This window comes from Neoarius graeffei, chromosome 26 (genome assembly GCF_027579695.1).
Source record: "Neoarius graeffei isolate fNeoGra1 chromosome 26, fNeoGra1.pri, whole genome shotgun sequence".
NCBI classification, from domain to species: domain Eukaryota; kingdom Metazoa; phylum Chordata; class Actinopteri; order Siluriformes; family Ariidae; genus Neoarius; species Neoarius graeffei.
Window position 1 is genome coordinate 5754310 of NC_083594.1, and position 27420 is coordinate 5781729.

The following is a 27420-nucleotide window of genomic DNA, read 5'->3' on the forward strand; positions in this document are numbered from 1 at the left end:
AAGAAAGGTTACAGCCAGTGTTGCCAGATTGGGCGGTTTTAAGTGCATTTTGGAGGGTTTTGAACATATTTTGGCTGGAAAACGTCAGCAGTATCTGGCAACGCTGGTTACAGCCTGGCAGCAAAGGTGATTCTCATAGTGAACTGCAAGTTCGTCAGACATCACTCAAATAAGTTACAGGATAGTTATGAACGTAAATACAATCTTGGGCATATATTATGTTATGCAAGTTATTGTTTTAATGAGAATTCAACGTCATAGATGCCGCAGTTTGGGGAGAGAATTTTAGGGGAAGCTCGGCTTCCCTTGTTGTCTCTGAGAAATCGCCCCTGACTGACATGGTACCTTCAACATGGTACACCTTTTGTATCTACAGTATACTGTATATATTTCATATGGAAGTGTAAATATATATATATATATATATATATAGTAGGCAACCTTCGATCGTAAAGCTCATGGTATACGCGTTAATGTTTTAGTTCTGATGAGTCCGCATATGGCCAAACAGTCCAATTCTTGAACGGCAGCGCTTGTTGCAGTGTTCACAAATAAATGCACCATCATTGACATCCAGATTTGTTAAAGGCTGCTTTCTTCTTGTCCTGTTCTCCTCCTTTCTCTGTATAAGGGCTTGTTCATATCTCTTTGCTCCCTGTGTCACCTTTTCTTTCCAAGATGAACATTGTGTTGCGCACTCCTCCCAGCTTTCTACATTCATATCAAACAATTTCATGTCACGCTTACAATTATCATGATATCTCAACAACGGACGTCCTTGTTTCCTGGAGCCATCACGAGTTTCACTGAAAAGAATTGTCTTGGGAATACGGCTATCATCCATCCTTTTGACGTGCCCAAGCCATCTCAACCGTTTATGCATTATTATAGTTCCCATGTGTGTTAACCCTGATCGCTTTAGTATCTCTGTATCAGGTATCTTGTCTTGCCATTTAACTTTTAACAGTTTTCGTAAGCATCTCATGTGAAAACTATTCAGCCTTTTAATGTTCCTAGCATACATAGTCCATGTCTCTGAGCAGTACAGCAACGAAGAAAGCACGCAAGTTTCGTATATGCAAACTTTGACCTTGGTGGAGAGTTTATTATATATATATATATATATATATATATATATATATATATATATATATATATATATTAAAGTTAGTTAAAGTCCTTCCCATGCCATGTGGCGCATCGGGCGGCGCCGATCTCCGTTTCCACAGCCCTCGGCCTCTCGCCTATTACGTAGCTAGGGTTACAGTGGGGGGCTATTCCTCTGGTAACCACGAGAGTTTAACTCCCCACTCACATCTGTATTGCAGCGTGCCTTGCCAGATGGTAATAGGTACCATTTTTATGATGGTCTTTGGTATGACCCATATATATATATATATATATATATATATACACACACACACTACCGTTCAAAAGTTTGGGGTCACTTTGAAATGTCCTTATTTTTGAAAGAAAAGCACTGTTCTTTTCAATGAAGATCACTTTAAACTAATCAGAAATCCACTCTATACATTGCTAATGTGGTAAATGACTATTCTAGCTGCAAATGTCTGGTTTTTGGTGCAATATCTCCATAGGTGTATAGAGGCCCATTTCCAGCAACTCTCACTCCAGTGTTCTAATGGTACAATGTGTTTGCTCATTGCCTCAGAAGGCTAATGGAGGATTAGAAAACCCTTGTACAATCATGTTAGCACAGCTGAAAACAGTTGAGCTCTTTAGAGAAGCTATAAAACTGACCTTCCTTTGAGCAGATTGAGTTTCTGGAGCATCACATTTGTGGGGTCGATTAAATGCTCAAAATGGCCAGAAAAATGTCTCGACTATATTTTTTATTCATTTTACAACTTATGGTGGGAAATAAAAGTGTGACTTTTCATGGAAAACACAAAATTGTCTGGGACTTTTTTTTAGGACTGTGTTGATACAAAGTCAGCTATTTTCATATGTGGTCTTAGATCAGAAGCATATCTAATGTGTGGCCATGCGACATGAACAGGAACAGTCATAATGGTTGTTATTAATATGGCTTTTTCCCAGCGTGCACGTGCATGTCATGGCCAAACAACAATAGAGGACAGAAACAGTTTAGTCATAATTTCATCATGGCCAATTCACATCCATTGGACAGCTCTCCCCAGTCACATGACAGCTTCCAACCAGAGACGGCGCAGCCTATCATGTGCTTCCTCCAAACACATCAACCACATCTTCTTGAAATGTAATGTCAGAAGGCAGCATAACACAGACTGAGTGCTATCTACCCGCCTCCGCATACATGAGCTCACAGACGCCCATGATTAGCTTGTGTCATCTTTATCAGGCGATATATATTCCTCCTGAGATACCAGTGATCCTGACTCCTTCTGCTCTGATCCATCCTGTCACCTCACTTTTCCTCGGAGTCTCATACACCAGAAAATCACTCACTACTGCTGAAGATGGTTTCGCAAGGACAGCCGAAAGATTACCATAGGATTACTGTGGATGGTACCACACAGACACTGTAATGACAGCTGTGGATGTTCTTCTTTGACATCAATTGCTCAGAACAATGTAAGCTCAAGTCTCTCACTCAGAACTGTTAATACTGTAACTTTTATTATCGTCATCCTTCGACTGCCTTTGAGATAGACGACACAATGCTCCACCATAGGGGCCTATCAGACATTGCCCAAGCTAATTCCTCAAAGAATAAACTGGAGTCTCTGGATAGAGTATCAGGGAAAGTTAAAGGTATGTTTCCCCTTTTTTGGCACGGTAATCTCCATAGAATGACATTGGAGATAATTTGATCTTTTGCTTGGAAACAATGGCCGGCGAACCTAGCTCTCCTTTGTGCCACTGTTCTAGAAATGGACGAGACTTCACCATAGATCCCAGTTTTGGTTGGGTGGTCTTTCCAGGATAGGTTTTGGACCCACATTAGCAGTCTTGTGTATGTGCCATCAGGGTGTTTTTCAAGTTCTTTACAAATGGTCCATGTTTCAGCACCATAAACACAGGCCCAAGAAGCTAACCTTGGTAGATTTGGCAATGTCCGACTACCATATATGATTTAATCTGTTGCATGCAGCCCATGCTTGACCCTTTCTTGATATAAAGTCCTTTTTACTGTCAACAACAAAAGATCCAAGATATTTAAAGTCATTCACGTCTTTTATAACAGAACTATCTCTTGAGCGGATTGGATTGTGGTCCCCACCTTCATTTATAGCCATGCATTCCATTTTCTTTGTATTGAGCACAAGACCGACTTTCATCGCTGCTTCTTCTAGAGAAAGGAGGAGCTCCTGTGCTGATGTCAGCTACTCGACTATAAGAGCAATGTCGTCAACATAGTCTAGGTCAGGTAGGTGCTTACAGCTCTGATGACCAGATCATCTGCTTATGGCAAGACCCTTATGGCTGATGGTGTCAAATGATTGTCTTAGGACATAGTCCACAGTGATGACAAAAAGAAAATGAGCGAGTGTATCACCTTGGAGTATACATACTGTTGTTGGAAATGCCTTTGTTGGACCGTCCGGAGTCTGCACAAAGCATGATGGATTATGGTACATAACCTCAATCGCCTTGACTATCTCCTCTGACACTACATGACTGAGTCAGATTTGGAGTATCACTTTCCTATTCACACTATCAAATACTTTTGAGAAGTCTACAAACATGAGTGATGCATTGTTTTTTCAGACTTTCAGTTCTTCAATGATTCGTCTGAGAGCAAAGATCTGTGGTAGTGTAGATCTTCCTTTGTGGAAACAATTTTGGTTTCTTCGAAGGAGTGGCTCAATGCATGGAGTCATTCAATTGAGAATACGAGAGTTGTAGACTGTAAGGGTAGTATCTCACTGGGCTGCGACAGCCTGCAACTAGTTGGAGACACCACAATTGTGATAAAATGTGCGAATTAGCGACAATTTTCACTTGGAATCACACTGAATTGATATTCGCATATTTTACCACAATTGTTGTGTCTCCAACTAGTCGCAGGCTGCTGCAGCCTGGCTTTCCCTCAGCAGGCAGGGAAGTAGAGGAAGCCTCACAGAAACTGACTTGAGAAGGGTTCGCGATGGCTTTGCGACACCAGCGACGCATTTGCGGCTATTTTGAGAGAAATTTTGCCGCACAAATTTTTTGAACATGTTCAAAATTTCAGCGACGAAGGAGCGACACTTTGCAACTCATGCGAGGAAATTGAGAAGCCCCGCGAATGTTTCAAGACACTTTTGAAACTCTCTCGCGAATGACGTTCGCAATTTGTCGCAAGCTGTTGCAGCCCAATGAGATACTGGCTTAACTTTAGTTTGATATCCATCCATCCATTATCAGTAGCCGCTTATCCTATACAGGGTCGCAGACAAGCTGGAGCCTATCCCAGCTGACTATGGGCGAGAGGCGGGGTACACCCTGGACAAGCTGCCAGGTCATCGCAGGGATGACCTTTAGTTTGATACAATAGACTTAAAGTTAAAACTCTAATGATGCTGTAAAGTTCCTGTTAACACAATTAGCACTTAAAAAAACCAAAAACTCTTTTCAGTTATCAAAGAGAAATGATTTATAATGGCACTATCCGGTGTCACCCAGATGAGGATGGGTTCCCTTTTGAGTCTGGTTCCTCTCAAGGTTTCTTCCTCATGTTGTTTGTCACGTCTGGTTTGCTCATTAGGAATAAATGTAAATTTAAAATGTAAAATTTTATATCCGATTTCTATAAAGCTGACTATAATAATATTTACAATTACTATTTAAATAAAATAAAACTGATTTGACGACAACGATACTATATTCAGTATTCAGATTTACTTGTGGGGCGGCACGGTGGTGCAGTGGTTAGCGCTGTCGCCTCACAGCAAGAAGGTCCTGGGTTCGAGCCCCGGGGCCGGCGAGGGCCTTTCTGTGCGGAGTTTGCATGTTCTCCCCGTGTCCGCGTGGGTTTCCTCCGGGTGCTCCGGTTTCCCCCAAAGACATGCAGGTTAGGTTAACTGGTGACTCTAAATTGAGCGTAGGTGTGAATGTGAGTGTGAATGGTTGTCTGTGTCTATGTGTCAGCCCTGTGATGACCTGGTGACTTGTCCAGGGTGTACCCCACCTTTCGCCCATAGTCAGCTGGGATAGGCTCCAGCTTGCCTGTGACCCTGTAGAAGGATAAAGCGGCTAGAGATGATGAGATGAGATGAGATTTACTTGTTATTTGGGTCAGGCAAAAAAAAAAAAAACCTGGAGACCTCATACTGAAACTGAATAATGTTATGAAATAATTGCCCAAGAAATCTGTATATGTATGCAGTGAGTTTCTGTGTGTATCAGATGTTCTCTTACCCTCATTACGCTGGATGTTGAGCTGGTTTATCTGCTCGGTGAACTCGTTCTCCTCTATCGTCTCTGTTCTTGGCACGGACAGCGAGAAGCGGCGCTTGAAGTTCTTCATTTTGTTCATTTCTCAGTGCCCCGAACTCCTGAAAAGACAAGAACACGAGGTCTTTTGATTCACTGCCGCTGAACAGCATGGTGATGGACCTTTGCTGACCTTCTTGTGCCTCTGATGTCAGATCGTACTTATTATAAACAAAGTTTTAGTGCAGGCCATGTTTTTTTTTCCCTGCCTCCCCTTCACTTTTTAGTGAGTGAAAAGTTTTCCAAACTTTGAACGAAAGGTCTCGTAACGCTGAGGTGAGCATGTTCTCTAGGATGGAGATACACTTTGACGAGGAGCTGCTTCCGAAAGGTGGTAGAATAACTGAACACCTGAATATAGTAAGTAAGACTGCACTATAAAGAGGTCACTGCACATAAGATTGACCCTATAGCACTGCTGAGAAGCCGGTATAAAGCGCACATTAAAGTATTCCACTTTCCTTCTCATCTTCCTTTGGCTTTTTTTTTTTTTTACCACTCAGTACCATGCGGCAGAGTTGACCGGAGGCTGAGCTGCTAGAACTTTCTTTGCTGTTAAATTCTCCGTGCAAGTCATGCGTTTAGCTTAAGTAATTATTCTGAACTCAAACCGAGACGCAGAGGAACTGCTTTTTATCTCCAATTAGTGTCACACCGATTCACTAAAATATGTGGCATTAACTCTTGCTTCAAATGATTTCTATCCCTCCAATTACTCCCTGAAATAATAAACTATGACAATACCTAATATCCATTCCCCTCCCTCTCTTTTTAAATCTCTCCATATCTCCATCCATTATCCATAGCCACTTATCCTATACAGGGTCGCAGGCAAGCTGGAGCCTATCGCAGCTGACTACGGGTGAGAGGCGGGGTACACCCTGGACAAGTCGCCAGGTCATCACAGGGCTGACACATAGAGACAAACAACCATTCACACACCTTCAAATTCACACCTTCGCTCAATTTGGAGCCACCAATTAGCCTAACCTGCATGTCTTTGGACTGTGGGGGAAACCGGAGGAAACCCACACGGACAGCATGCAAACTCCACACAGAAAGGCCCTCGTCAGCCACTGGACTCGAACCCAGAACCTTCTTGCTGTGAGACGACAGTGCTAACCACTACACCCCTCTCCTTAGCTCTCTGTATCCATTTGGAAAATATTATCTGAACCACTTCCTTCTTTAATCACATCATCAAGAGTAACCTGTATAAACACACAGGCTCGCAACTCGTTTCCACTCAGTGCTTTATTTTGCTAACAAGCAATGACAGCAGAAACTTAATTTTTTTAAAATAAAATGTATTTCTTAAAAGGAAGCTTATTAAATAATGGCATTCCTGGGAAATCTTGGAAATACATCAGAAATCTGAAACAGCGCAATCATCTTCTGATTTCAGCTGCTCCCGTTAGGGGTCGCTACAGCAGATCATCCTTTCTGCAGATTTGATTTGGTATTGTGTTTTTTTTTTTTTACACCAAATACCCTTCATGATGCAACTCTACCCAATCTATCTGGGCTTGGGACTAGCACTAAGCATACACTGGTGTCAGTAATAGCGCCGACAATCCAAGTTCTTAACAGCTTCCAGATACGGTCGCCATGAACTACAATCCCCAAGCACCACAGTGCCCTCCCTCTCTCAAAGATTGAGGACACACTTGTTCTACATTTCCTGGTAATCAGCTCTCACTATTGAAGGAGAGCAAACACACATGCACTTTGCGAAGTATCGCTCAGTATTTCCACACCTGATTGTACCAAGCCGTTGTTCCTAGTTACTGACTCCCCATGACTTTGACCCAGTTTTCTGTTTATCTCTGACTTTGAACTTTCGCCTGATCTCTGACATACTGTCTGCACATCGACCGACCCTTGCTCGACCCTGACTTAGTTATTTGTCTCACGATTTGGATTTGGCTGCCAGTTTGCGACTCACCCGCTCTCCCATCTGTAAGTGCCTGCATCCTGATACTGGCTTGTGAAACCCCAGTGGCTGGGTATTTTACCTAATCTGCATGTCTTTGAACAGTAGGACCCAGAGGAAACCTATATAGACACAGGGAGAACATGCAAACTCCACACAGAAAGGCCCCCATCAGCCATGAGGTTCAAACCTGGTATGGAACCTTGCTGCTGTGAGGTGACAGGAATGACCACTGCACCACCCTGAAGCAGTGTAATCAATTGTTGAAGTTGTGCAATAGCGCAAATGTGAAGTGGTACGACCGGGTACCAAACACCATTCTCTATGGGGACCTACCACTTCTAACTGACAAAATAGCATCGAGGAGAATGGGGATTGCTGGCCATTGTCATCGCCATCCGGAACTGGCTGCAAACAAGGTTGTGCTGTGGGAACCAGCTCATGGTAAGCGGAACCCAGGGAGGCCCATCAAGACATACGTGGATAACTTTAAGACCGACGTGGGTGTGATCTCTCTGGGCAAGCTGAGGTCCATGATGTCCGACAGGGGATGCTGGAGTGTGGTACAGGCGGCTCGCCTGAGGGCGGCCTAAGTAAGTAAGTAAGTAAGTAATAGCGCATACCACTTAAATTTAACACTGAGGAATGTGGTCGATGTTGAAGATTAAAAAAAGCAACAACAAGAACTAGATAGAGACTGTGATTAAAGTCACAGTAATTTGCACTAGCTGACCTTTGTCAATTGAAGGTCAAGGTGAAGGTCATTTTGCTGAACAAAATTTTAAAAAACTGATTGAAAAAATCATGAAAATTGACAGAGTTATAAGTGAGTGAAAAAAAATCAAATTTTTCATGGATCATTCCGGATCAGTGATCCAGATCAGCACCAAAAGTCAGAGCAATGTAATTCAGCCCAGAGGTCTTCATCTCATCTCATCTCATCTCATCTCATTATCTGTAGCCGCTTTATCCTTCTACAGGGTCGCAGGCAAGCTGGAGCCTATCCCAGCTGACTACGGGCGAAAGGCGGGGTACACCCTGGACAAGTCGCCAGGTCATCACAGGGCTGACACATAGACACAGACAACCATTCTCACTCACATTCACACCTACGGTCAATTTAGAGTCACCAGTTAACCTAACCTGCATGTCTTTGGACTGTGGGGGAAACCGGAGCACCCGAAGGAAACCCACGTGGACACGGGGAGAACATGCAAACTCCACACAGAAAGGCCCTCACCGGCCACGGGGCTCGAACCCGGACCTTCTTGCTGCGAGGTGACAGCGCTAACCACTACACCACCGTGCCGCCCCTAAAAAACATTACAATAATAATAATAATAATAATAATAATAAGAATAAAGTAGAAAGATCCTGAGTGAGAGTAACAATTTTTTCAAGTGCTGCTAGCGCAAATTAACAACTACAACAACAACAACAACAACAAAATAGGCTACTGGAAAGCTACAAGCAGCTACGAATTTACAAAGCTAAACACTTATAGGCTATACGTATGTAGACAGACCACTAGCAACAGTGAAAGAAATATAACAATGGTACAATTTCTAAACCTTTCTGATTACCTCTTTAGCTGTAGTAAGTCAAACTCTGGAAATTTCTGCAGCTAGACACATAACAATGTGTCTGTGTGGCTAACATTCAAGCTGCTAACGTGCTAGCTAATTAGCAATCTGTTCCCACACTAATCAATGACGTGATCGATGATTTTCATTCCTTGTTTGCATTTCTCAAATGTCTTGACGTGTAATAGAGTTACAAAAAAAACAAACCTACATCTCACTTTATATTACTTAAGTAAGGATTAAACCATGTTGTGTCATGCTAATATAAGAAAGCAGTCAATGGTAGCGTAGAGTTATTATTTTCCTATAATGGCACATTCTAAAGTGTTTTATTTCTTTTAAAATGCAGCAATTTGTCAATGATTACGCTTTTAACTTTCACTCATTGTACAATAAATCCATTTAATTTCATGAACATTTGTGAAACAAGGTCATTCCTAAGTTTCTTTGTATGTGGGAACCATATTAAGTCAATAAAATTAATTGGAATAAAACTTTAGAAATGAACGTGGAAGACACATTTTTATTGACTGAAGGTAGTTCGTGTTATCAAACATGATGTTATAGTTTCTATCTATTTTCTCTTCCTGTCTTAAAGTAAATATAACAACAGCAACAACGACAAAAGCAGCTTGTCATGTGACCAAGACGCAAAGAAAGCTTAAGATTTTCCTGTGTCGGAAAAGTTACAACTGTGAGAAAGCGCTAACATTGAAGACTCCTTCCGTAAATGTTAAAGAAACGTCTCTTTCCAGAAAACTTCACCACATCAATGATTAGATGGTCCTGTAGATGCTGTAGACCGAGTCGCTACTATAGAGCCAATAATGCCTGCATTGATTAGCGTTAATCAATAACTGAATCAACAGAGTTATGGAATAAGACGCTTCTCCTCCATCCCTTTCCATTTCCATTAGCCTCTCACAAATCCCTGTCCATCATGGCACATCAAGGCGCCTGGAAACAGAAGTACGTGTGCATCTAGACGACTCTGAGGCACCGGAGGCAGAGTGACTCAGTGCGATGACTTTCTCAGTGGCGGAGATTTATTAATAATAAGGCATGGAGTGAGCCAAAAGGACTGATGGCATATGGAGAATGACGGAGTGCGTTCACGATGTGGGAAGCTTTGATTCGTGTCAGACTGAGAGCCTGGTCTCTGTGGACTGAACAGGAGCTGAACAAAATGCAGAAAAGCTGCAGAATCAGAAATGTAATCCAAGAAGAAAGCTCTAGGTTTTCTGGAGGATCGTCTTATAGATAGGATCTTTGTGAAATCTGGATTTCTTGTTAAGTATCAAGGTGTTTGAAACAGAGTGTGGAAGAAACGTCATTAAATTATCTGTGCAATGTGGATATTTTTGAGGGAAGAGTGCAGGAATTTCAGTCAATGATTAAACTGAGACAATTATATATGTTATTTACCAGCTGGGAGGTCCATATCATGAAATACCGTGACCGAGGTCTTGAAAGTACTGAACGAGGCCCTCTGGGCCGAGGTCGGTATTCAAGGCCGAGGTCACGGTATTTCACCATACGGACCGACCTTAAGCTGGTAAATAATATATTTATTTTTTTCTTTACCAAATTCTAACAGAAAACGAGAGCGCCCGAAAGGGAAAACTGAGCCGAGCCACCATTTTGAATCCTCATTCACGGCTGTAATGCAAATTGCTTCCTCCTCGGTATACAAGTGCACTTCCATGGCAGGAAAAAACCTACATTTTGCCGCCTATGTAGTCCCCTATTTATACAAAATTGAGTCATTCAGGATTCAGCCATGTTTTTGCTTGGCGTTAGCAACAGTTAGAGGTTTTTAGCTTTCTCCTGAAATGTTTTCTTTAATTTTGTCTTCCTCAGGGTAGTAAAACTCGCTTTCGCTGTGAACGCTGTCGTTATCGCTATCCATGCTGTAAAATTAATGCTATTCTCCTGAGAAATGCTGGCAAAAATTTATAAGATCTTTGATAATACAAATAAATCTTATAAAAAAAAGATAAATGTTGACAAAAAATGCTACTATGTTTGTTGTTGTTGTGAATGAGCGAGTCGCCAGAGGTCCATAACTGGGGTCCGTACTGTAGGATACGGACCCGCTTGCCAGCCAATCAGAGCGCAGGATTTGATGGAAACTGTACCGTGAAAAAAATACTATCACAAGTTGGCTTGAAAATATGAAGTTTATATTCTCTTGGTGAAAAGCTCACATTTTTCTTGCGAACTACAACGCGGATCTGAGTGACATATTTAAATACTATTGGCTAGCGTTCAGTGGTATATCAGATATATTCCATTCAGCTAGCATGATACCGAATGAGTTGAAGACAAGTAGCTGAATGGAATATATCTGATATAGCATGAAAAAAAGCCAGCCAATATTATTATTATTATTATTATTATTATTATTATTATTATCCCTGTGTAATTTACTTAGTTACTTTTAAAATCAGCATTGACAGCTCCACACAACGCAGTGACCTGGCAGTAAAAATTCTCAAAATCTTCCGTATTTAACAAAGCAAACCTGCCAGCCATGTTTGTTTACAAATTGTCACAGTCGCTTGCTAGCCTGGAAGTTTTATATCTCCGATGTGTGACGTCATGTTGTCTTGACAACCATGCAATATTGTAAACCATATTTAACGCTCATTCTCCATTGAGTAGAGTGACGTAATACACGTAGGATAAGCGATATACTAACAATATTGCATGCTATCAAACCAAATGAACGAAACCCGCTAGAAGGGAATAGAACACGCTTTTATTCCATGGAAAAAGTGTCCTGGATGGATAATATTTAAATAATATTGGCTGGCGTTGAGTGGTATATCAGATATATTCCATTCAGCTAGCATGATACCGAACGAGCTGAAGACGAGTCAAGACTCCTTCCATAAATACAACCCTGATTCCAAAAATGTTGGGACAAAGTACAAATTGTAAATAAAAACGGAATGCAATAATTTACAAATCTCAAAACCTCATATTGTATTCACAATAGAACATAGACAACATATCAAATGTCGAAAGTGAGACATTTTGAAATTTCATGCCAAATATTGGCTCATTTGAAATTTCATGACAGCAACACATCTCAAAAAAGTTGGGACAGGGGCAATAAGAGGCTGGAAAAGTTAAAGGTACAAAAAAGGAACAGCTGGACGACCAAATTGCAACTCATTAGGTCAACTGGCAATAGGTCATTAACATGACTGGGTATAAAAAGAGCATCTTGGAGTGGCAGCGGCTCTCAGAAGTAAAGATGGGAAGAGGATCACCAATCCCCCTAATTCTGCACCGACAAATAGTGGAGCAATATCAGGAAGGAGTTCGACAGTGTAAAATTGCAAAGAGTTTGAACATATCATCATCTACAGTGCATAATATCATCAAAAGATTCAGAGAATCTGGAAGAATCTCTGTGCGTAAGGGTCAAGGCCGGAAAACCATCTAAACATGATCCAGAAGCGCAGACGTCTTCTCTGGGCCAAGGCTCATTTAAAATGGACTGTGGCAAAGTGGAAAACTGTTCTGTGGTTAGACGAATCAAAATTTGAAGTTCTTTATGGAAATCAGGGACGCCGTGTCATTCGGACTAAAGAGGAGAAGGACGACCCAAGTTGTTATCAGCGCTCAGTTCAGAAGCCTGCATCTCTGATGGTATGGGGTTGCATTAGTGCGTGTGGCATGGGCAGCTTACTGTACACATCTGGAAAGACACCATCAATGCTGAAAGGTACAGTGGTGCTTGAAAGTTTGTGAACCCTTTAGAATTTTCTATATTTCTGCATAAATATGACCCAAAATATCATCAGATTTTCACACAAGTCCTAAAAGTAGATAAAGAGAACCCAGTTAAACAAACGAGACAAAAATATTATACTTGCTCGTTTATTTATTGAGGAAAATGATCCAATATTACATATCTATGAGTGGCAAAAGTATGTGAACCTCTAGGATTAGCAGTTAATTTGAAGGTGAAATTAGAGTCAGGTGTTTTCAATCAATGGGATGACAATCAGGTGTGAGTGGGCACCCTGTTTTATTTAAAGAACAGGGATCTATCAAAGTCTGATCTTCACAACACATGTTTGTGGAAGTGTATCATGGCACGAACAAAGGAGATTTCTGAGGACCTCAGAAAAAGCGTTGTTGATACTCATCAAGCTGGCAAAGGTTACAAAACCATCTCTAAAGAGTTTGGACTCCACCAATCCACAGTCAGACAGATTGTGTACAAATGGAGGAAATTCAAGACTGTTGTTACCCTCCCCAGGAGTTGTCGACCAACAAAGATCACTCCAAGAGCAAGGCGTGTAATAGTTGGCAAGATCACAAATGACCCCAGGGTAACTTCTAAGCAACTGAAGGCCTCTCTCACATTGGCTAATGTTAATGTTCATGAGTCCACCATCAGGAAAAAACTGAACAATAATGGTGTGCATGGCAGGGTTGCAAGAAGAAAGCCACTGCTCTCCAAAAAGAACATTGCTGCTCGTCTGCAGTTTGCTAAAGATCACGTGGACAAGCCAGAAGGCTACTGGAAAAATGTTTTGTGGATGGATGAGACCAAAATAGATCTTTTGGTTTAAATGTGTAGCATTATGTTTGGAGAAAGGAAAACACTGCATTCCAGCGGAAGAACCTTATCCCATCTGTGAAACATGGTGGTGGTAGTATCATGGTTTGGGCCTGTTTTGCTGCATCTGGGCCAGGACAGCTTGCCATCATTGATGGAACAATGAATTCTGAATTATACCAGCGAATTCTGAAGGAAAATGTCAGGACATCTGTCCATGAACTGAATCTCAAGAGAAGGTGTGTCATGCAACAAGACAACGACCCTAAGCACACAAGTCGTTCTACCAAAGAATGGTTAAAGAAGAATAAAGTTAATGTTTTGGAATGGCCAAGTCAAAGTCCTGACCTTAATCCAATCAAAATGTTGTGGAAGGACCTGAAGTGAGCAGTTCATGTGAGGAAACCCACCAACATCCCAGAGTTGAAGCTGTTCTGTATGGAGTAATGGGCTAAAATTACTCCAAGCTGGTGTGCAGGACAGATCAACAGTTACCGGAAACATTTAGTTGCAGTTATTGCTGCACAAGGGGGTCACACCAGATACTGAAAGAAAAGGTTCACATACTTTTGCCACTCACAGATATGTAATATTGGATCATTTTCCTCAATAAATAAATGACCAAGTATAATATTTTTGTCTCATTTGTTTAACTGGGTTCTCTTTATCTACTTTTAGGACTTGTGTGAAAATCTGATGATGTTTTAGGTTATATTTATGCAGAAATATTGAAAATTCTAAAGGGTTCACAAACTTTCAAGCACCACTGTATATCCAGGTTCTAGAGCAACATATGCTCCCATCCAGACGACGTCTCTTTCAGGGAAGACCTTGCATTTTCCAACATGACAATGCCAAACTACATACTGCATCAATTACAGCATCATGGCTGCGTAGAAGAAGGGTCCGGGTACTGAACTGGCCAGCCTGCAGTCCAGATCTTTCACCCACAGAAAACATTTGGCGCATCATAAAACGGAAGATACGACAAAAAAGACCTAAGACAGTTGAGCAACTAGAATCCTACATTAGACAAGAATGGGTTAACATTCCTATCCCTAAACTTGAGCAACTTGTCTCCTCAGTCCCCAGACGTTTACAGACTGTTGTAAAGAGAAAAGGGGATGTCTCACAGTGGGAAACATGGCCTTGTCCCAACTTTTTTGAGATGTGTTGTTGTCATGAAATTTAAAATCACCTAATATTTCTCTTTAAATGATACATTTTCTCAGTTTAAACATTTGATATGTCATCTATGTTCTATTCTGAATAAAATATGGAATTTTGAAACTTCCACATCATTGCATTCTGTTTTTATTTACAATTTGTACTTTGTCCCAACTTTTTTGGAATCGGGGTTGTATGAACTAAACATCTCTTCACAGAAAACCTCACCCCATCAGCAATTACATGTTTTTTAACCTGTTTATGTGGAGCGCTAAGTGTTACTATAGAAACAATACTGTAGAAAATTAATCAACACCTTTGGCAAAGCATTCAGTGAGATAAACTGGCACAATCAGGGCTACTTTAATCTCCCACACATTCTGTTTAGCAGTTTTCCGCAGCACTGATTCCTGAACAAAGAAAATGTGCTGAGCGTAGCAGTTTACAAGAACACCATTTTATATTCAGCGTCTGATCACACTCTCAGGCTGAGCAGCAATAAATGATGCATTTAACCGAAAACCTCGCTGTATCTCCAGCGATACTGGAATCTCTCCTCATAGCGAGTCGGTAGAGTTTATCAGAAAATTGACCAGTGTGCCTTCTGCAAAACCACACTGAGTGCTGTAACAAACAGAGCAACAATTAGGTAGGTAGGTAATGAAAATCTAAATTTAGGCTGCCAGTGCTGGCATAGCGCAAACACTGCTCTCGGATAATGAGGCACTGACCCATAAATGAGGCAGTGAGGTGAGGATGAGGCGAGACAAAGGAAGTCCTATGGGTCCAAACACAGCTGTGCTGTTTGCCTGCGCAAATAAAGCCCCTGGCTGCATTTCCATCTCGTCTAGATACCGGCTCGGATCATAATCACATCATATTAACGTTCCCAAATATGCACTGGGAAGTGTTTACTCTTTCAGGATTTAATACTGAGATTGTGCACAGAGTGCATGTGTTCAAATATCAGGCTGAAGTGCTAATCAAAAGTGGTGTGAGAGTTCCACTCAATGGGTGGAGTTTGAAAAAAAAAAAAAAAAAGGATGTGTGTCCAAAACTCCAATTCTGACCTTGAACATAAGTAGATTTTTTTTTTTCTCATGACATCAGCTTGAGCGAGGAGGAGTGCCACTGTCTGACAGCTTGGTGCAATCTCAATGTGTCACACTGAAATTCATGTTTTGGCAGTAAATCCATTTAAAAAAAATATTTAATGCTAATTGAGGCCAATATTAAATGTGTCGTGCCATGGGGTTTTTGTATCAGATGTTCTGTTTACAGAATGTATAGAAACAGCGTTGAAAAGTGTGCGATATTTTGCACCGTTTGTTTTCACTGGCTGATCCAGTAACTATCAACGAATAATCACCTCAATGAATAGCGCCGGCGGCACGGTGGTGTAGTGGTTAGCGCTGTCGCCTCACAGCAAGAAGGTCTGGGTTCGAGCCCCGTGGCCGGCGAGGGCCTTTCTGTGCAGAGTTTGCATGTTGTCCGCGTGGGTTTCCTCCGGGTGCTCCGGTTTCCCCCACAGTCCAAAGACATGCAGGTTAGGTTAACTGGTGACTCTAAATTGACCGTAGGTGTGAATGTGAGTGTGAATGGTTGTCTGTGTCTATGTGTCAGCCCTGTGATGACCTGGCGACTTGTCCAGGGTGTACCCCGCCTTTCGCCCGTAGTCAGCTGGGATAGGCTCCAGCTTGCCTGCGACCCTGTAGAACAGGATAAAGCGGCTAGAGATAATGAGATGAGATGAATAGCGCCCCCTAACGGATACATGTACCACTTTTATCATAGAGGGCTTGAGACAGGAACTCGTTTTAAATGCTGTCCAGAACCGGAAATGAGTCAACGCTCGATAGCGTCCATTCATTGTACGTGTCCTGACTGATTCTGAGTTCTGGTCTCCATTGTTTTCCACACCGCATGTTCAGAGGATAGAAAGAATAAAAAACATATTTTATGACTGACTATCTTGTATTAACAGCAGTTCTAGCTTTGTTGTTAACATTTTGTCCAGGTTAGAGTTGGTCCCGTGTTAGCGTATCAGCGACTAACATTCTGACATAATTGGCACAGTGCCAGAAATGAATTTGGTGTGGTGCCAACCAATCAATGAGGCATCATATTAAATTACCTATAGCTGTTTTGCAAATCCAGAGTAAAAGTCATGCCATTCCGGTCATGAAACATCATGGACATCTTGGACATTTTGAAGGCTTTCTGCCTGGAAAATGGGCCATTTTGGGTTGCATGAGCATGATTTCATGTCAGATTTACAGTACCTTCCATCAGTCCAATTTCACTTTGGTTTTTATTTCCTGCATACAGAGGCTTGGTAGTTTAATGCAGCAGGTATAAGTCAATCCATCATCTGAGCATCTGGTATGAAAATCTGGTGGACTGACACATATAACCAACACACTATTAATTAATTAATCATTTAAAGCTAGACTGCCTCTCAGATTTTTCAAGTGTAGGTCATAAAAAAAATTTCCCCGACACCCAATTATTTTTGTTTAGTGGACTGAAAGCTACTGAATTCAAATCACAGACTTCCAATTTTATTAGTTTAAAAAAAAAATAGAACAATTAGTGACATTAAGGCCACGTGGCCCTCAATTCTCTGCTATTTTTTCCTGCTTCACCATGACCCAATTCAAGATACTACATCATGCATCACATCACGTGGTGGGCTTTCCCTGTTCACGCAAGGCATTGTGGGATACAAATTTGAAACAGGAGAGAAAAATGGAGGACGTGAGTGTGCGAATGAAACGTGAAAGCCTGACTACAGTAACGGAAAAAAAGCGAGAAGAAAAGACGTTATGTTATACACGAAGGAAAGGAAACGCAGGACCAAACTAATAAATGAAGAGTTTGGTTCCAAAATGCTATACATTCAATTCCATTGTTTCAAGAAAAATTACTCTGATTACGGGAAGTGATAAAAGGAAAACCACTGTATCCTGTTTTAAAATGTATTGACTAACTCTTTAATGATGATAAACTTCAAAAATGAAATCCAGAACTAATTAACAGCTTTTAACTGAACCAAGTAATTATTTTTTTGTCAAGTCACTACGTATCCACGCCACAGCATTTCCCCCCCAAAATACTACATATCCCCTTCTACTTAAAGTGCATTTAACTGTGTTCTTTCATGACAGATTATTTTATTTAATAGATTTTTAGATTATTTTATTGAAATTATTCATAATTCATTGTGAAATTGTCCAATAAATGCGAGAAGTGCCAAAGCGATTTACTACTTCATGAGTGCAGCCATGGGGCGGCACGGTGGTGTAGTGGTTAGCGCTGTCGCCTCACAGCAAGAAGGTCCTGGGTTCGAGCCCCTGGGCCGGCGAGGGCCTTTCTGTGTGGAGTTTGCATGTTCTCCCCGTGTCCACGTGGGTTTCCTCCGGGTGCTCCGGTTTCCCCCACAGTCCAAAGACATGCAGGTTAGGTTAACTGGTGACTCTAAATTGAGCGTAGGTGTGAATGTGAGTGTGAATGGTTGTCTGTGTCTATGTGTCAGCCCTGTGATGACCTGGCGACTTGTCCAGGGTGTACCCCGCCTTTCGCCCGTAGTCAGCTGGGATAGGATCCAGCTTGCCTGCGACCCTGTAGAAGGATAAAGCGGCTAGAGATAATGAGATGAGAATGAGTGCAGCCATCTTAGAAGACCACACCAATGGCACCCTCTGATTGGCCAAATGGATATGTCTGGTTTTGAGAAAAATCAGTAATGGCGCTTGTTGTGTTTTGGAATGAAAGGCCATAATGCAGTGTGTAAATCAATGGCAGATATCATGTTTTGACAAAAACTGAATATGGTATGAGTAAGATATGATAATCGCTGATGGTTTGGTGCTGGGAGTTTCAATTTTTCAAATTTGGCGTTTATCGCATTTTGGAACCAAACTTTTCAAATATCGGCGCTCAGCGAGCACCTCGGTGTGATCAGCTGTTCATTTAGCGACATAATGATGGAACTGTCAGTGCACGCTCAAAGGTGAACCTGTAGATGGCAGTAACGCAACACTGTGGATGCCAGCTGCTGTAAAACCCAAAAGAAGAAGAAGAAGGTAAACCTGCGCATGCGCACACGGACTTCCTCTGTCTGCTTGACCGCATGAAGCAAGCGATTTCATGCACATTATTTGCTTTAATCCACTCAAATTAAATAACGTCCCAGCCACAGAATGGTCTGATATTTTGTGAGATATTACAGAAATAAACATATATCACAATTACCACATTTCAGAGGGAACTAAATTCCACCGATTTTATGAAATCAAAAGAAGGCCGTCTTGCTTTAATAGCATTCCTTAAAAGTTCACAAAAATCTTGGTGTCTTAATCAGAGACATTGCTTATCTGGTATCTTGTTGTTATATCCTAAACTGAAAGAGTAAAATAGCACTAGGCCAGCTTATCCTTCAAAGCAGCAAATTACCAAAAACATTGGCGTTATTTTATAAATTCACCAACTCGAAATAGTTGTGTGTGCAATTAACTTAATATAACAAATATAACAAAATAAAAGGAAAAATAACAGAATGTGCTGGATCAAGTGCTATTTTCTAATGACTACTGAAGCCATATTGCTAATTAATGTGATCATTACAACTAGGAGAATTTATACAACTGGCAAGACGTACACCAGACTCCTATCAGATTTTTTTCAATACAATTTCCTTATACATATGTAATCATCCTGTTCTACAGGGTCGCAGGCAAGCTGGAGCCTATCCCAGCTGACTACGGGCGAAAGGCGGGGTACACCCTGGACAAGTCGCCAGGTCATCACAGGGCTGACACATAGACACAGACAACCATTCACACTCACATTCACACCTACGCTCAATTTAGAGTCACCAGTTAACCTAACCTGCATGTCTTTGGACTGTGGGGGAAACCGGAGCACCCGGAGGAAACCCACGCGGACACGGGGAGAACATGCAAACTCCACACAGAAAGGCCCTCGCCGGCCACGAACCCGGACCTGCTTGCTGTGAGGTGACAGCGCTAACCACTACACCACCGTGCCGCCTAAAATTCTCTTTTATTATATTTAACAACAGCAAAAAAAAAAAACCTTTTCCTTCTTCGGTCTGCATTTTCTATCCATGTTTGTTTTTTCAGGCTTAACGGTATGTACTTGTACTTAAAGTTGGTGGTCTAGATGCTGTTAAATCCAATCTCATACACTTCTACTCAAAAAATATCTGGCAACCTTGGAGGAATGGATTACACACCGATGATTCACATCATCTAAACAGGGATTAAGTAAAATCAGGTTAAGTATATGCACAAGCAGGGGCGCCGCCAGAAATTTTGGGCCCCATGAAAGATTAGAATTTTGGGCCCCCCAACTTTGCCCACCCTCGTCACAATTGCACTATTGTCATTATTTGTCCTCCCTGGCTGCTGCATCATGGCCTGATGAGGGGTTAGTTAATGCATGAAAAAGTTTGATGCATTCAAATTTGATGCATTTAAATGAACGCCATACTCAGTAGCCTTACAAATGTTACCCATAAAAGACAGGAAACATCTTATTATAAATTTATTTCAAAGTGACACGGAGTGACATTTCAATTTGATCAATTACGTACGTATTTCTTCATATGTTGTAACCTCTATCCCTCTTTTACGTGTGCTGCGCTTTCTCCAGCTCCTCAATTTGAAACCAATGGTTTAGAACGTGTGAACATTCCACACACGTAACCATGTCAAACACTTGACTGGTGTCCGTTATTAGCAACACTTTAATCTAGCAAACTGTATATGGCGCTTGCTCATTAAAAACTTCAATCCTAAAGCATTTATGGGTTGTATTGCTGCTTACCTCCTTCTCCAAAGGGGGGTTCAGTGGTTTGGTAGGGCGGAGGTCCCCCTGAGGCTGAATCTGTGCATATTTAGGGCACCCCATTAGTTATGAAACTGGTTATTAGCACTAGTTATTAGCACCAGCATAACGTAATATTTCATCTTGTTTATCACACAAGTCAGTTCAGTTATTAAAATGGAAAAAATGTCACCGTACAAACTGTAAAAGTGTTCTCTTGATAGGCTAATCCAACCACGTTCATACTGTTCATTTACCATTCGCTAATATTTTGAACACACATGTGAGCGATAGCTACCTTTCTTTGGGAAAAACTGAGTGACCAGTTGCCTGCCTCTCCGGTCCCTCTCAGCTTTCAGCTGCCTTTCTTTACGTTTTTGACAGCCACTCTTCATATTTAGTGATCATAGACTGTACGCACTCCACTGCTGGCTGGCTGGCTGCTGCACCGCGACACAGCAGCAAGTAGTGTTGCACTGATCAGCACACAGATTTAACGCATCGCGCTTCTACCAGAACTGGACCGTACCATTTCGCAAAAGGGGGAGGGTTAAATGACAATATGTTGAAGAACTCAAGAAATAGACAACCTTGTTCAATTAGCTCATTTTACCAGATGGAATATTGCATTGTTGTTATTTCAAAAGTCTTATAAAAATCATTAAAAGCATATTATCAGCCCCTTAAAGGGCCCCATGGCAGTGCTGGGCCCCTAGAATTGTTCTAACCTTTCCCCCCCTGGCGGCGCCCATGTGCACAAGTATGAGCACTTCTGGATAAGAGGAACTTTTCCATAATTATCAGTATTGATGTAATTTTTGAACTGAATTTTATTCATCCCTGGACAAGTGTGGTGTCAAAGAAATGTTACATGATAGAGCATTCGAGAAAAGAGATCCCCTGTTGGTTTGCACAAGGGTCAGTTTTAACGCCACTGGCTTGTCCCTCCTTTTTCCCCTCCTTTTCTGGCCAAAGTGGCCTAACTGCTGATTGCCAGGAATGCCTTCCAAATAAGGATGCGCCTCATTTGTCTTGTTTACCGACTACAGACTCAGCTCAGCATGGAGCAAAGAGCGCACGCACCGGGGCATCGTTCCACCTCTCAAAGAGCTAGCGTCGACAGAGGGAGCAAAAAGCACAAAGACCTACATGTGCAGGGTAAAGACTTCCTCACCACATGCATGATACACACAAAGAACTCCAGCTGAAGAAAAAGTCACGCTAATGCTGTTTACTTCACAGACTGTGGGGCTCGCACGCCGCGGGACACGGTCGCACTGATTGGAAACATGGCGCTACACATGAAAGGGAGTGAGAAAAATAATGAGATGATTCTGATTTCTCTGACAGTGCCTGGCTGGCCGTCTCTGCTTTGCTGTCATCAAATGGCATCTGCTGTCCTTCTGCTGCCAGACCAGCCTGGCCCTGGGCTACAGGAGAGAAAATCCACAGCTTGGCACGAAGAAGCCCTTGATGCTACAACAGTGATGTCTCAAGCTGCTTTTTCTTTACTTTCTTTCTCTCTCTCTCTGTCTCTCTTTTCTCTGGATGCAATGGTTTCAGATGGCTCCGCTCATTAGAAGCTACTCTCCGGGGTCATTTGTGTGTGTTAGCAGATTGTGTCTGATGTCTATATGACCCCCCTATTCACTCCATGTGGTTGATAAACAGCTTAAAAGAAATTTTGCTCCAGATGATGATGATGATGATGATGATGCATTGTGCAGTGCAGCTATAGTCAAAGACCAACGGAATGATTAAAAGGTCACCCAACGTTAATGTCATGCAGTGACAGAGTTAGTTCGGGAAGGTTTTCTTGTTTGAACCCCCTGAAATATTTGATGAAAGTTCCAAATGCATATATATATTGTTGGGTAATATCACACACCTACAGTGCAGATGATTATATTCAGGTGAAAATGCATTGTTTCATGCAGTAAACCTGCCATAACGATGTTCATAAAAGATCAACAAACGAAGCAAAGTAGGTTTGAAAATACTCAACAGGACACACCAGACTTGCAAGGGGAGATAGGGCGCAAAAAGCGAATTTGCAAACATGCCACCAAATACAAAAGCAGACAAGTGCATTTCCTGAAGAAAATGTGGTTGGATGTGTGTGTGTTGTGTCAGTTGGTCTGAGATGACCCTTAGCAAAAAGAAGTTTATTCAAGTGTACTATGAGTATACTTATTTTTTTACTAAAACTGAGGAAGTATACTTGAAGTTGACTTTTTATAAGATTCAAGATGTTTATTTGTCATATACACAATAACAGACACAGCGGTTTATTATTGGGTAATGAAATTCTTATTTTGCAGCTGCCCGACCAAACTACGCTTACCAATATAAAAGAAATATATATGAGTGATTCCACGCTTATGGGTACTGAAATGGGGACATGAACTTATTTTTAAAAATTCACCTAAAACCATTTCTTTTTTTTACCATCAGGTCACAAAACATGTAATCTTTAATGAATGATATGTTAAAAGATAACTTTAATTTTCTGAGATGTAATAAAAACATATTTATATGCCAAAGTCAGAACGTAACAGAAGTGTTGTGGACATATAGATTCTCAATTTTAACAATGTAGAATTACTTTTTGAAACATAGGAAGGTGATGTTTTAGCAAATATAATTAATAAACATGTGTAGTAGAATAAACATACACATTCTTTCAATAAGATTAACATGGTCTATAGCTAGATTGTAATTAATTTGTAACAGACGCGAGATGGACAATTGTAACAGAAGTAATGTAACAGACATCATTTTGGAACTCATAGGCTTGACTTTGGCATATAAATATGTTTTTATTACATCTCAGAAAATTAAAGTTATCTTTTAACATATCATTCATTAAAGATTACATGTTTTGTGACCTGATGGTAAAAAAAGAAATGGTTTTAGGTGAATTTTTAAAAATAAGTTCATGTCCCCATTTCAGTACCCATAAGCATGGAATCACTCATATATAAATATGAAATATAAAATATAAAGTGCATATGGAATGCAAAATATAAAGGTAGAGTGAAAAATGAAGATAACATTTAAAAAAAAAGAGGCAAACAAAACAGTGTGCAAATATAGAGGTAGATATACTGTGCAATGTCTTTAAACTATATTTTATATACTTAAGAATAGTATAGTGAAGTATACTTGACTTATACTGAAAAGTATAAACAAAAGTCTAAGACTAAGTACATTAATACTAAGACTTACACTTATACTTCAATACTAAAACTTATACTTTAGTATACTTTTTACGTTTTTCTGCCACAAAGTACTAATACTTAGTATATCTTGCTCCAAGTGCATAATAAGGTCAAGTCATTGACTCATGCTTAACATTTAATTTATATATTAATATAATATAATGCTGGAGTTTAAAACTTTACAGTATGTGTGCTCAATTGCATTATCTTTATGTACCTTATACACAAAAACAGAAAAACTTTTGACTTGACTTTATTGATCAATTTCTCCAGTAAGGAAGGACTTGATTTCATAGGTCTTTGTTTCTGAAATGTTTGAAAATATATCAAACTTGTTTTCAACATTCGGTCTTGTGATTTTGTAAATGCATCACACTCTTGTGTACATACAGTATGAGTAAACTTTAAGAATACTTTAAGGACTATATTTCCAGTATATAAATAGTAAGCTACAAGTAACATGCCAAGCAAACTTAAAGTATAACAAGTAAACTAGTGAAATAACCAATGTTTATAAGAGTATACTTAAAGTATACAATAATAAACTAAAAATAGGGACTCGAAGTATATAACTTATATTTATATACAGTGGGGCAAAAAAGTATTTAGTCAGTCACCAATTGTGCAAGTTCTCCCACTTAAGAAGATGAGAGAGGCCTGTAATTTTCATCATAGGTATACCTCAACTATGAGAGACAAAATGAGAAAAAAAAATCCAGAAAAGCACATTGTCTGATTTTTAAAGGATTTATTTGCAAATTATGGTGGAAAATAAGTATTTGGTCAATAACAAAAGTTCATCTCAATACTTTGTTATATACCCCTTGTTGGCAATGACAGAGGTCAAACGTTTTCTGGAAGTCTTCACAAGGTTTTCACACACTGTTGCTGGTATTTTGGCCCATTCCTCCATGCAGATCTCCTCTAGAGCAGTGATGTTTTGGGGCTGTCGCTGGGCAACATGGACTTTCAACTCCCTCCAAAGATTTTCTATGGGGTTGAGATCTGGAGACTGGCTAGGCCACTCCAGGACCTTGAAATGCTTCTTACGAAGCCACTCCTTCGTTGCCCGGGCAGTGTGTTTGGGATCATTGTCATGCTGAAAGACCCAGCCACGTTTCATCTTCAATGCCCTTGCTGATGGAAGGAGGTTTTCACTCAAAATCTCACGATACATGGCCCCATTCATTCTTTCCTTTACATGGATCAGTCGTCCTGGTCCCTTTGCAGAAAAACAGCCCCAAAGCATGATGTTTCCACCCCCATGCTTCACAGTAGGTATGGTGTTCTTTGGATGCAACTCAGCATTCTTTCTCCTCCAAACACGACAAGTTGAGTTTTTACCAAAAAAGTTCTATTTTGGTTTCATCTGACCATATGACATTCTCCCAATCCTCTTCTGGATCATCCAAATGCTCTTTAGCAAACTTCAGACGGGCCTGGACATGTACTGGCTTAAGCAGGGGGGCACGTCTGGCACTGCAGGATTTGAGTCCCTGGCGGCGTAGTGTGTTACTGATGGTAGCCTTTGTTACTTTGGTCCCAGCTCTCTGCAGGTCATTCACTAGGTCCCCCCCGTGTGGTTCTGGGATTTTTGCTCACTGTTCTTGTGATCATTTTGACCCCACGGGGTGAGATCTTGCGTGGAGCCCCAGATCAAGGGAGACTATCAGTGGTCTTGTATGTCTTCCATTTTCTAATAATTGCTCCCACAGTTGATTTCTTCACACCAAGCTGCTTACCTATTGCAGATTCAGTCTTCCCAGCCTGGTGCAGGTCTACAATTTTGTTTCTGGTGTCCTTTGACAGCTCTTTGGTCTTGGCCATAGTGGAGTTTGGAGTGTGACTGTTTGAGGTTGTGGACAGGTGTCTTTTATACTGATAATGAGTTCAAACAGGTGCCATTAATACAGGTAACGAGTGGAGGACAGAGGAGCCTCTTAAAGAAGAAGTTACAGGTCTGTGAGAGCCAGAAATCTTGCTTGTTTGTAGGTGACCAAATACTTATTTTACCGAGGAATTTACCAGTTAATTCATTAAAAATCCTACAATGTGATTTCCTGGATTCTTTCCCCCCATTCTGTCTCTCATAGTTGAAGTGTACCTATGATGAAAATTACAGGCCTCTCTCATCTTTTTAAGTGGGAGAACTTGCAAAATTGGTGGCTGACTAAATACTTTTTTGCCCCACTGTAAGGCGCCATACCATAAATCCGGGGACCCGGGTTCGATTCCGACCCCAGGTCATTTCCTGATCCCTCCCCATCTCTCTCTCCTGCTCATTTCCTGTCTCTACACTGTCCTATCCAATAAAGGTGAAAAAAGCCCCAAAAAAAACTTTAAAAAAGAAGTATATAACTAGTACAATGGCAGTATATCGATAAGTGTACTTGTGGTATACTTTAAGCATATGAGAGGGATATACCAAGTACATTGATAGTATATAGATGAGTGTACTTGTTGTATACTTTAAAGTGTACTTTTGCAAACTTAAAATGAACTTTAAAGTATACTTTTGTAAACTTGAAATATTCCAATTTAGTCTGAAAAAATATTAAATTTGTCTACTTTCTAGTACACTAAAAGTACATGGTCTGTAGTATACCTGCTATACTTATACTGAAGCATACTTAGTAAAATGAACTTTAAGCTACTTTTTGCTAAGGAGAAGTTTAATGAATCATGACTGAGTGGCAGAACTTGGCTTGAGATGGCCGGTGCATTTCTGTGGGGCCAGAAATGCATTGCTGCAGGCTTGTAGTACTCGAGTCCGACTTGTTCCCTAATTCTAAAGACTTGTGACTTGACTTGGACTTGAGCACTGATGACTCGGACTTGGACTCGTGTATTAACTGCATTCGGACTTGTAAATTGGAGACGAGGTCTTGGATTTTTTCTTTATTTTTTTGTAACATGCCATAATAATTTGGCATAAGATGTTTATATTGATATCTACATTAATCTCATCTCATCTCATTATCTTTAGCTGCTTTATCCTGTTCTACAGGGTCGCAGGCAAGCTGGAGCCTATCCCAGCTGACTACGGGCGAAAGGCGGGGTACACCCTGGACAAGTCGCCAGGTCATCACAGGGCTGACACATAGACACAGACAACCATTCACACTCACATTCACACCTACGCTCAATTTAGAGTCACCAGTTAACCTAACCTGCATGTCTTTGGACTGCGGGGGAAACCGGAGCACCCGGAGGAAACCCACGCGGACACGGGGAGAACATGCAAACTCCATGCAGAAAGGCCCTCGCCGGCCACGGGGCTCGAACCCGGACCTTCTTGCTATGAGGCGACAGTGCTAACCACTACACCACCGTGCCGCCCATCTACATTAATTTTTATCCTAATTTCATGCAAGAGAATGCACATTCACCTGTTCATACGTCATGTTCAGGAACAAACTAACATTAATGGCGCTAAAATGCCTGGAGAGACGCCCCTAGGATTGTCCGTTTTGCTTATACAGACTTCTCGTGCAGTGGGAAAAAATGCACTCTTATGTGTTCCGTGTGTAGAAGAACTATCGAGGAGACGACGGGGACAACCTCGAACTTCAATCGTCATTTGGTAAGACTCCACCCAGAGAAGGAAGGAAGGGACACGCTATGTTCATTGCTCTGTTGATAGCGAGGCTTGATTGCTGACTGGTG

At 41.1% G+C, this 27420-nt stretch overlaps 1 protein-coding gene across 2 annotated transcripts in view; it reads right to left on the reverse strand.

Moving 5' to 3' along the window:
• Positions 1 to 27420, reverse strand: part of cdk18 (cyclin dependent kinase 18) — a 206007-nt gene that overhangs the window by 130395 nt on the left and 48192 nt on the right. Inside the window, exon 2 of one of the 2 annotated variants that reach the window (XM_060910973.1) lies at positions 5347 to 5483. In XM_060910973.1, coding sequence (XP_060766956.1) covers positions 5347 to 5464 — 118 coding nt within the window. In that variant the 5' untranslated portion in view covers positions 5465 to 5483. Of the gene's footprint in view, positions 1 to 5346; positions 5484 to 27420 lie in introns of those variants that run through there. The other variant, XM_060910975.1, reaches the window with a different exon arrangement.